The following is a 13,186-nucleotide window of genomic DNA, read 5'->3' as shown; positions in this document are numbered from 1 at the left end:
AGCATACTTACACCACTAGTAACAGCATACTTACACCACTAGTAACAGCATACTTACACCACTAGTAACAGCATACTTACACCACTAGTAACAGCATACTTACACCACTAGTAACAGCATACTTACACCACTAGTAACAGCATACTTACACCACTAGTAACAGCATACTTACACCACTAGTAACAGCATACTTACACCACTAGTAACAGCATACTTACACCACTAGTAACAGCATACATACACCACTAGTAACAGCATACATACACCACTAGTAACAGCATACATACACCACTAGTAACAGCATACATACCCCACTAGCATACTTACACCACTAGTAACAGCATACTTACACCACTAGTAACAGCATACATACACCACTAGTAACAGCATACATACACCACTAGTAACAGCATACATACACCATTAGTAACAGCATACATACACCATTAGTAACAGCATACATACACCATTAGTAACAGAATACATACACCACTAGTAACAGCATACTTACACCACTAGTAACAGCATACATACCCCACTAGCATACTTACACCATTAGTAACAGCATACATACACCACTAGTAACAGCATACTTACACCACTAGTAACAGCATACTTACACCACTAGTAACAGCATACATACACCACTAGTAACAGCATACATACACCACTAGTAACAGCATACATACACCACTAGTAACAGCATACATACACCACTAGTAACAGCATACATACACCACTAGTAACAGCATACTTACACCACTAGTAACAGCATAAATACAACACTAGTAACAGCATACTTACACCACTAGTAACAGCATACTTACACCACTAGTAACAGCATACATGCACCACTAGTAACAGCATACATGCACCACTACTAACAGCATACATACACCACTAGTAACAGCATACATACACCACTAGTAACAGCATACATACACCACTAGTAACAGCATACATACACCACTAGTAACAGCATACATACACCACTAGTAACAGCATACATACACCACTAGTAACAGCATACATACACCACTAGTAACAGCATACATACACCACTAGTAACAGCATACATAAGCCACTAGTAACAGCATACATACACCACTAGTAACAGCATACATACACCACTAGTAACAGCATGCATACACCACTAGTAACAGCATGCATACACCACTAGTAACAGCATGCATACACCACTAGTAACAGCATGCATACACCACTAGTAACAGCATGCATACACCACTAGTAAAAGCATAGATACACCACTACTAACAGCATACATACACCATTAGTAACAGCATACATACACCATTACTAACAGCATACATACACCACCACTAACAGCATACATACACCACTACTAACAGCATACATACACCACTACTAACAGCATACATACACCATTAGTAACAGCATACATACACCATTAGTAACAGCATACATACACCATTAGTAACAGCATACATACACCACTAGTAACAGCATACATACACCACTAGTGGTTACACCACTAGTAACAGCATACACACACCACTAGTAACAGCATACATGCACCACTAGTAACAGCATACACGCACCACTAGTAACAGCATACACGCACCACTAGTAACAGCATACACGCACCACTAGTAACAGCATACATGCACCACTAGTAACAGCATACATACACCATTAGTAACAGCATACATACACCATTAGTAACAGCACACATACACCACTACTAACAGCATACATACACCACTACTAACAGCATACATACACCACTACTAACAGCATACATACACCACTACTAACAGCATACATACACCATTAGTAACAGCATACATACACCATTAGTAACAGCATACATACACCATTAGTAACAGCATACATACACCATTAGTAACAGCACACATACACCACTACTAACAGCACACATACACCACTACTAACAGCACACATACACCACTACTAACAGCATACATACACCACTACTAACAGCATACATACACCATTAGTAACAGCATACATACACCACTAGTAACAGCATGCATACACCACTAGTAACAGCATGCATACACCACTAGTAACAGCATGCATACACCACTAGTAACAGCATGCATACACCACTAGTAACAGCATACATACACCACTAGTAACAGCATACATACACCACTAGTAACAGCATACATACACCACTAGTAACAGCATACATACACCACTAGTAACAGCATACATACACCACTACTAACAGCATACATACACCATTAGTAACAGCATACATACACCATTAGTAACAGCATACATACACCACTAGTAACAGCATACATACACCATTAGTAACAGCATACATACACCACTAGTAACAGCATGCATACACCACTAGTAACAGCATACATACACCATTAATAACAGCATACATACACCATTAGTAACAGCATACATACACCATTAGTAACAGCATACTTACACCATTAGTAACAGCATACATACACCACTAGTAACAGCATGCATACACCACTAGTAACAGCATGCATACACCACTAGTAACAGCATGCATACACCACTAGTAACAGCATACATACACCACTAGTAACAGCATACATACACCACTAGTAACAGCATGCATACACCACTAGTAACAGCATGCATACACCACTAGTAACAGCATCCATACACCACTAGTAACAGCATACACATACATGCACCACTAGTAACAGCATACATGCACCACTAGTAACAGCATACATGCACCACTAGTAACAGCATACATGCACCACTAGTAACAGCATACATGCACCACTAGTAACAGCATCCATACACCACTAGTAACAGCATCCATACACCACTAGTGGTGAACATCATACATGCACCACTAGTAACAGCATACTTACACCACTAGTAACAGCATACATACACCACTAGTAACAGCATACATACACCACTAGTAACAGCATACATACACCACTAGTAACAGCATACATACACCACTAGTAACAGCATACATACACCACTAGTAACAGCATACATACACCACTACTAACAGCATACATACACCAAAAGTAACAGCATACATACACCAAAAGTAACAGCATACATACACCATTAGTAACAGCATACATACACCACTACTAACAGCATACATACACCATTAGTAACAGCATACATACACCATTAGTAACAGCATACATACACCACTAGTAACAGCATGCATACACCACTAGTAACAGCATGCATACACCACTAGTAACAGCATACTTACACCACTAGTAACAGCATACTTACACCACTAGTAACAGCATACTTACACCACTAGTAACAGCATACATACACCACTACTAACAGCATACTTACACCACTAGTAACAGCATACTTACACCACTAGTAACAGCATACTTACACCACTAGTAACAGCATACTTACACCACTAGTAACAGCATACATACACCACTAGTAACAGCATACATACACCACTAGTAACAGCATACATACACCACTAGTAACAGCATACATACACCACTAGTAACAGCATACATACACCATTAGTAACAGAATACATACACCACTAGTAACAGCATACTTACACCACTAGTAACAGCATACATACCCCACTAGCATACTTACACCATTAGTAACAGCATACATACACCACTAGTAACAGCATACTTACACCACTAGTAACAGCATACTTACACCACTAGTAACAGCATACATACACCACTAGTAACAGCATACATACACCACTAGTAACAGCATACATACACCAAAAGTAAGAGCATACATACAACACTAGTAACAGCATACTTACACCACTAGTAACAGCATACTTACACCACTAGTAACAGCATACATGCACCACTAGTAACAGCATACATACACCACTAGTAACAGCATACATACACCACTAGTAACAGCATACATACACCACTAGTAACAGCATACATACACCACTAGTAACAGCATACATACACCACTAGTAACAGCATACATAAGCCCCTAGTAACAGCATACATAAGCCACTAGTAACAGCATACATAAGCCACTAGTAACAGCATACATACACCACTAGTAACAGCATACATACACCACTACTAACAGCATACATACACCACTACTAACAGCATACATACACCATTAGTAACAGCATACATACACCATTAGTAACAGCATACATACACCACTAGTAACAGCATACATAAGCCACTAGTAACAGCATACATACACCACTAGTAACAGCATACATACACCACTAGTAACAGCATACATACACCACTACTAACAGCATACATACACCACTACTAACAGCATACATACACCATTAGTAACAGCATACATACACCATTAGTAACAGCATACATACACCACTAGTAACAGCATACATACACCACTAGTAACAGCATACATACACCACTAGTAACAGCATGCATACACCACTAGTAACAGCATGCATACACCATTAGTAACAGCATACATACACCATTAGTAACAGCATACATACACCATTAGTAACAGCATACTTACACCATTAGTAACAGCATACATACACCACTAGTAACAGCATGCATACACCACTAGTAACAGCATGCATACACCACTAGTAACAGCATACATACACCACTAGTAACAGCATACATACACCACTAGTAACAGCATGCATACACCACTAGTAACAGCATGCATACACCACTAGTAACAGCATCCATACACCACTAGTAACAGCATCCATACACCACTAGTAACAGCATATACATACATGCACCACTAGTAACAGCATACATGCACCACTAGTAACAGCATACATGCACCACTAGTAACAGCATACATGCACCACTAGTAACAGCATACATGCACCACTAGTAACAGCATACATGCACCACTAGTAACAGCATACATGCACCACTAGTAACAGCATCCATACACCACTAGTAACAGCATCCATACACCACTAGTGGTGAACATCATACATGCACCACTAGTAACAGCATACTTACACCACTAGTAACAGCATACATACACCACTAGTAACAGCATACATACACCACTAGTAACAGCATACATACACCACTAGTAACAGCATACATACACCACTACTAACAGCATACATACACCAAAAGTAACAGCATACATACACCAAAAGTAACAGCATACATACACCATTAGTAACAGCATACATACACCACTAGTAACAGCATAGATACACCACTAGTAACAGCATACATACACCACTAGTAACAGCATACATACACCACTAGTAACAGCATACATACACCACTAGTAACAGCATACATACACCACTAGTAACAGCATACATACACCACTAGTAACAGCATACATACACCACTAGTAAGAGCATACATACCCCACTAGCATACTAACACCACTAGTAACAGCATACTTACACCACTAGTAACAGCATACATACACCACTAGTAACAGCATACATACACCTTTAGTAACAGCATACATACACCACTAGTAACAGCATACATACACCACTAGTAACAGCATACATACACCACTAGTAACAGCATACATACACCACTAGTAACAGCATACATACACCACTAGTAACAGCATACATACACCACTAGTAACAGCATACATACACCACTAGTAACAGCATACATACACCACTAGTAACAGCATACATACACCACTAGTAACAGCATACATACACCACTAGTAACAGCATACATACACCACTAGTAACAGCATACATACACCACTAGTAACAGCATGCATACACCACTAGTAACAGCATGCATACACCACTAGTAACAGCATGCATACCCCACTAGTAACAGCATACATACCCCACTAGTAACAGCATACATACCCCACTAGTAACAGCATACATACCCCACTAGTAACAGCATACATACCCCACTAGTAACAGCATACATACCCCACTAGTAACAGCATACATACCCCACTAGTAACAGCATACATACCCCACTAGTAACAGCATACATACACCACTAGTAACAGCATACATACACCACTAGTAACAGCATACATACACCACTAGTAACAGCATACATACCCCACTAGTAACAGCATACATACACCACTAGTAACAGCATACATACACCACTAGTAACAGCATACATACACCACTAGTAACAGCATACATACACCACTAGTAACAGCATGCATACACCACTAGTAACAGCATACATACACCACTAGTAACAGCATACATACACCACTAGTAACAGCATACATACACCACTAGTAACAGCATACATACACCACTAGTAACAGCATACATACCCCACTAGTAACAGCATACATACACCATTAGTAACAGCATGCATACACCACTAGTAACAGCATGCATACACCACTAGTAACAGCATACATACACCACTAGTAACAGCATACATACACCACTAGTAACAGCATACATACACCACTAGTAACAGCATACATACACCACTAGTAACAGCATGCATACACCACTAGTAACAGCATACATACACCGCTAGTAACAGCATACATACACCATTAGTAACAGAATACATACACCACTAGTAACAGCATACTTACACCACTAGTAACAGCATACATACACCACTAGTAACAGCATACATACACCATTAGTAACAGCATACATACACCATTAGTAACAGAATACATACACCACTAGTAACAGCATACTTACACCATTAGTAACAGCATACATACACCATTAGTAACAGAATACATACACCACTAGTAACAGCATACTTACACCACTAGTAACAGCATACATGCACCACTAGTAACAGCATACATACACCACTAGTAACAGCATACATACACCACTAGTAACAGCATACATACCCCACTAGTAACAGCATACATACCCCACTAGTAACAGCATACATACACCACTAGTAACAGCATGCATACACCAAAAGTAACAGCATACATACACCAAAAGTAACAGCATACATACACCACTAGTAACAGCATACATACACCATTAGTAACAGCATACATACACCAAAAGTAACAGCATACATACACAACTAGTAACAGCATACATACACCACTAGTAACAGCATACATACACTCTTGCGAACAGTACAGAGCTCTGCTTCCACTCATACACATGCACTCGATATTCACACAGTGACGTCAGTGGGGTCCGGTCATAACACAGGTGTAACCGTGCACTAGCCACTGGTTACGTATTGTAATGGTCAGGCTGTAGGCACTTATGCCTCTGCATTGTAGAATAGGACTTTTGTATTGGGACCTCTGCTCTTCTTCTGCTTGTAGTGCTTTAGACCGCAGCTAGGAATATTTGCAGGGTCATATCAGTGATGTATGCAAATTTGCTGGCTAGCAGGACTGGTAACTGCAGGTTGCAGGAAGTTATGGAGCCTGCCATGGTGGTGGGGAGCCCCGGATAGGACGGTGGCCACATCTAGGGCGTTGGCCGATTGGTACTACGGGGTACTCTCTGATTGGGCACAGCAGGGGTGCTCTATGTCAAACCCCAGGAGTCTTTACGGCAGGACCCTGGATGGAAACGACGGCGCCCCGCTAGTCCTTCGGGCGGTTGTAAGCCTGAGCAACCGGGGGCTTACCTTGCAACGCTCCACCACTAAAACGGCGTGAGTAAAGTCACGGACTGGTGGTCCACGGTATTTAAGGGGGAGAATCCCCACATAAATGGTAGCACCGATTGGGTTGGCCACGGTGTAGTTTGGCTCATCAGGTGGGTGGGCAGCTCAGGTTACTCATCGCTGCCTGCCCTTGGATAGCCCATAAGTTAACCCACCACGTTGGCATACTCCTTGTATGAAATAAACCTGCAGCAAACGGTTTTCCAACAAAATGTGTGTGGCGTGATTATTGACTGCAGCTTGTACTAAGGGGGGGGGGGTTGCCATTATCGGCACTGTGACCATCTTGTAATGTTTGGTGGAAAATCAGGGGTTTTAATAGGCTATCCCTGGGGAACATAGAGCCACCTGGGGAAACTAGTCAGGGCGCACGTGTGACCCCGGCCTAGACTCAGCTGAGAGTGGGCACCGGGCACACCGGGGTCTCTCTTCCTGCTGGCAGCAAGCACACCCTGTCTGACTTTCTTTCCCCCGCAGGAGACAGGCTGCACTCGTGTTTCCTCGATGCCAGGGAGAGAACAGAGGTGTCCTGACAGCTGCTGCATACTGGCACACCGCAGGGGACATCTGAGACAGACACACCGACACCGACACCACCCCAGGGAGGAGGAAATGTGAGCCAGGCGCACTCTAGGCCATTCCAGGAAACAGCTGAGGCAGGTGCACTCTCACCCACAAGAGAGAGCAGAGACAAGCCCGGCACTCTCACCCACCCAGGAAGCATCTGAGCCAGGCGCACTCTCACCCACAACAGAGAGCAGGAAGCAGCACTCCCACCCACCAAACGGAGCAGGAAGCAGCACTCTTATCCACCAGAAGGACAGCACTCTCACCCACCCCAGGGGGCAGATAACCCGGCACTCTCACCCACCCCAGGAGCAGGGTGCAGCTGAGCCCGGCACTCTCACCCACCCGGGACGCAGCTGAGCCCGGCACTCTCACCCACCCAGGACGCAGCTGAGCCCGGCACTCTCACCCACCCCAGGGGGCAGATAACCCGGCACTCTCACCCACCCCAGGAGCAGGGTGCAGCTGAGCCCGGCACTCTCACCCACCCGGGACGCAGCTGAGCCCGGCACTCTCACCCACCCAGGACGCAGCTGAGCCCGGCACTCTCACCCACCCCAGGGGGCAGATAACCCGGCACTCTCACCCACCCCAGGAGCAGGGTGCAGCTGAGCCCGGCACTCTCACCCACCCGGGACGCAGCTGAGCCCGGCACTCTCGCCCACCCAGGACGCGGCTGAGCCCGGCACTCTCGCCCACCCAGGACGCGGCTGAGCCCGGCACTCTCGCCCACCCAGGACGCGGCTGAGCCCGGCACTCTCGCCCACCCAGGACGCGGCTGAGCCCGGCACTCTCGCCCACCCAGGACGCGGCTGAGCCCGGCACTCTCGCCCACCCAGGACGCGGCTGAGCCCGGCACTCTCGCCCACCCAGGACGCGGCTGAGCCCGGCACTCTCACTCACCCAGGACGCGGCTGAGCCCGGCACTCTCACCCACCCAGGACGCGGCTGAGCCCGGCACTCTCACCCACCCAGGACGCGGCTGAGCCCGGCACTCTCACCCACCCAGGAGGCGGCTGAGCCCGGCACTCTCACCCACCCAGGAGGCGGCTGAGCCCGGCACTCTCACCCACCCAGGAGGCGGCTGAGCCCGGCACTCTCACCCACCCAGGACGCGGCTGAGCCCGGCACTCTCACCCACCCAGGACGCGGCTGAGCCCGGCACTCTCACCCACCCAGGACGCGGCTGAGCCCGGCACTCTCACCCACCCAGGACGCGGCTGAGCCCGGCACTCTCACCCACCCAGGACGCGGCTGAGCCCGGCACTCTCACCCACCCAGGACGCGGCTGAGCCCGGCACTCTCACCCACCCAGGACGCGGCTGAGCCCGGCACTCTCACCCACCCAGGACGCAGCTGAGCCCGGCACTCTCACCCACCCAGGACGCAGCTGAGCCCGGCACTCTCACCCACCCAGGACGCAGCTGAGCCCGGCACTCTCACCCACCCAGGACGCAGCTGAGCCCGGCACTCTCACCCACCCAGGACGCAGCTGAGCCCGGCGCTCTCACCCAGCCAGGACGCAGCTGAGCCCGGCGCTCTCACCCAGCCAGGACGCAGCTGAGCCCGGCACTCTCACCCAGCCAGGACGCAGCTGAGCCAGGCGCTCTCACCCACCCAGGACGCAGCTGAGCCCGGCACTCTCACCCACCCAGGACGCGGCTGAGCCCGGCACTCTCACCCACCCAGGACACAGCTGAGCCCGGCACTCTCACCCACCCAGGACACAGCTGAGCCCGGCGCTCTCACCCACCCAGGAAGCAGCTGAGCTTGGCACTCTCACCCACCCCAGGAGCAGGGTGCAGCTGAGCCCGGCACTCTCACCCACCCCAGGAGCAGGGTGCAGCTGAGCCCGGTACTCTCACCCACCCCAGGAGCAGGGTGCAGCTGAGCCCGGCACTCTCACCCATACCGGGAGAAGGAAGCAGCTGAGCCCGGCACTCTCACCCACCCCGGGAGTAGGAAGTAGCACTCTCACCCACCCCGGGAGTAGGAAGCAGCACTCTCACCCACCCAGGAAGCAGCTGAACCCAGCACGCTCACCCACCCAGGAAGCAGCTGAGCCCAGCACTCTCACCCACCCAGGACGCAGCTGAGCCCGGCACTCTCACCCACCCAGGAAGCAGCTGAGCCCAGCACTCTCACACACCCAGGAAGCAGCTGAGCCCAGCACTCTCACCCACCCAGGAAGCAGCTGAGCCCGGCACTCTCACCCACCCAGGACGCCGCTGAGCCGGTCGGCACTCTCACCCACCCAGGACGCGGCTGAGCCCGGCACTCTCACCCACCCAGGAAGCAGCTGAGCCCGGCACTCTCACCCACCCAGGACGCAGCTGAGCCAGGCACTCTCACCCACCCAGGAAGCAGCTGAGCCCGGCACTCTCACCCACCCAGGACGCAGCTGAGCCAGGCACTCTCACCCACCCAGGAAGCACAGCTGAGCCAGGCACTCTCACCCACCCAGGACGCGGCTGAGCCCGGCACTCTCAAAGTAAAAAAGTAAAGTCCACATTTGTAAAGCGCACAATCACCCGTAAGGGTCTCTAGGCGCTGGGGGGCCGTCGGGAAGATTAAGCGAGCTATTGCCCAGAGTCACATGGTGCTGGGCTACCCTGCCGCCGGAGCCGGGGATCGAACTGTGGTCCCCAGATTCCAGCGTCAGTCGCCCTGGCCGCGGCGCCACACCTCTTCCTCACCCACCCAGGACGCAGCTGAGCCCGGCACTCTCGCCCACCCAGGACGCAGCTAAGCCCGGCACTCTCTCCCACCCAGGACGCAGCTGAGCCAGGCACTCTCACCCACCCAGGAAGCACAGCTGAGCCAGGCACTCTCACCCACCCAGGACGCAGCTGAGCCAGGCACTCTCACCCACCCAGGACGCAGCTGAGCCCGGCACTCTCACCCACCCAGGACGCAGCTGAGCCCGGCACTCTCACCCACCCAGGAAGCAGCTGAGCCCAGCACTCTCACCCACCCAGGACGCAGCTGAGCCCGGCACTCTCACCCACCCAGGACGCAGCTGAGCCAGGCACTCTCACCCACCCAGGAAGCAGCTGAGCCTGGCACTCTCACCCACCCCAGGAGCAGGGTGCAGCTGAACCCGGCACTCTCATTCACCCCGTGAGTAGGAAGCAGCTGAGCCGGCCGGCACTCTCACCCACCCCGGGAGTAGGAAACAGCACTCTCACCCACCCAGGAAGCAGCTCGGCACTCTCACCCACCCCGGGAGTAGGAAACAGCACTCTCACCCACCCAGGAAGCAGCTCGGCACTCTCACCCACCCCGTGAGTAGGAAGCAGCTGAGCCCGGCACTCTCACCCACCCCGGAAGCAGCTGAGCCGGCCGGCACTCTCACCCACCTTGGGGACGCAGGCCCAGTAGTAGCAGAGGTAGGCGGTGCTGACGCCCAGGATCAGGGGCAGGGGCCTGCCCCAGGTGGGCAGCAGGGCATCGTGCACGATCTGCGTGTACCCGAGCATCCTCCGCTCCTAGCGCCTCCCGCGAGCCGCGCACACTTCAGCCCGCACCGGTCTCTGCCAGCAGCAGCTGCCTGACGTGCCCGTCAGATGCCACCAGTGTGAGGTATCACCGGAAGCGCCGATAAATCCCGTCACAGCTTCAAGGCGCCGCGCCTGTGCTCGGGGCTTCAAGTGCGGGAGATCAAGGCGCTGTCTCGACCGATGCAGGCATCCTCGCAGGCAGCTCTGCCCGGACCAGCGCCCATGTTTGTGAGGGGCAGGGAGCCTGCCTGGCACTGCCCTCACGGACTGCGGGTGCCTCTGCTGGGCACGCGCTCTCGCCCTGGAACACTTCCTGCAGCAGCAGAGCAGCAGACCAGCACACGCCAGGCTTTCACGCTTCCGAGGTGCAGCTCATCCTGCCCCGGAGGCAGCGGTGCATTCTGGGACATGTGTCCTGTTCATAATATTAGATAAAATCAGGTCTACAAATCTATCTCTGAATCACAAACGATTTTTGAGACAGTCTGAACTGCTAATGCCTTAAACTGGAGAATCTGAGCACACTCAGAAAGAGATAGTCTGACATTTTAGCTTAAATTACAGGTACAGACTTAAGATACAAGACCATTCTCAAAGTAAGGGAAATGGAATCAGCTCCTAGCAATCAACATATTTGCAGAGTGTGTGTATAGGAGCTTACACTTAAATAAGCCAGTCTGACAATGATGTCACAACATGTTTCAAAACTTCAGGTGACATCATCAAACAAGGCGACTTTCTAGAAGGCCTACTGGTTGGGCAAACGACCTTTACAATGCAGTAATTAGCAGCAGCGCCTTTACCACACATTTTTTAGCACGCACATTTTTACCGCGCATATGCCTTTACAGTGCATGCCTTTACCACGCAAGGTACATTATTTAATCTATCTATCTATCTATCGTACACTGAAATAACCAAAGGATACAGGGACATTATAGTTAGGAGTTAGGCTCAGATTTCACTCATACAAAACCAGTGAAATATAGCAATTATAGTTACCTGCGCTAACTATTACTTATGTACCTGAGCTAACTATAACTTATGTCCCCGTAATGTGCCGCTTATGACCTCACATATTCAGTGACATCACTGATGAAATCACTGATGACATCTCAAATGGCATCACTGATTAAATCATCCCGTGATGGTGAGTGTTTTCTAAGAGTTTATGAATGTTAAGCATATATACTAAGGTATTACAAAAGTTAGATTAGTATACTTTGTGTTCTACTAATGAGTGATAGTATTTCCAATATATATAATGTGGGTCGTTGTGTGACTGAGTGTATCCATGTGTGAGTGGGTGTGTGAGTGGCTGTATGGGTGTGCAAGTGGGTGAGTGAGCGACTGTATGGTTGAATATGTGGATGTGGGAGTAGCTGTATGGGTGAGTGAATTGTTCTGTGAGTGCCTGTATTGGGTAGTGACTGGGTGTATGAGTTGCTCTATGGTTGAGTGAATGCCAGTGTGAGTGCCTGTATGAGTGGATAGGTGAGTGGCTGTATCGCTGACTAAGTG

At 49.2% G+C, this 13,186-nt stretch overlaps 1 protein-coding gene across 1 annotated transcript in view; it reads right to left on the bottom strand.

Annotated features, from left to right (window-relative positions):
* ABHD1 (abhydrolase domain containing 1) overlaps nt 1-12,039 on the bottom strand; it is a 101,817-nt gene extending 89,778 nt beyond the window's left edge. The window contains exon 1 of the mRNA XM_078650070.1: nt 11,525-12,039. Within this exon, the coding sequence (XP_078506196.1) occupies nt 11,525-11,644 (120 nt within the window). The 5' untranslated portion in view covers nt 11,645-12,039. The remainder of the gene's footprint in view (nt 1-11,524) is intronic.
* Nucleotides 12,040-13,186: the final 1,147 nt, after the last annotated feature.

This window comes from Lissotriton helveticus, chromosome 6 (genome assembly GCF_964261635.1).
Source record: "Lissotriton helveticus chromosome 6, aLisHel1.1, whole genome shotgun sequence".
Classification (NCBI taxonomy): domain Eukaryota; kingdom Metazoa; phylum Chordata; class Amphibia; order Caudata; family Salamandridae; genus Lissotriton; species Lissotriton helveticus.
Note: the sequence above shows the minus strand (reverse complement) of the source record. Positions and strands in the feature narration are given on the sequence as shown.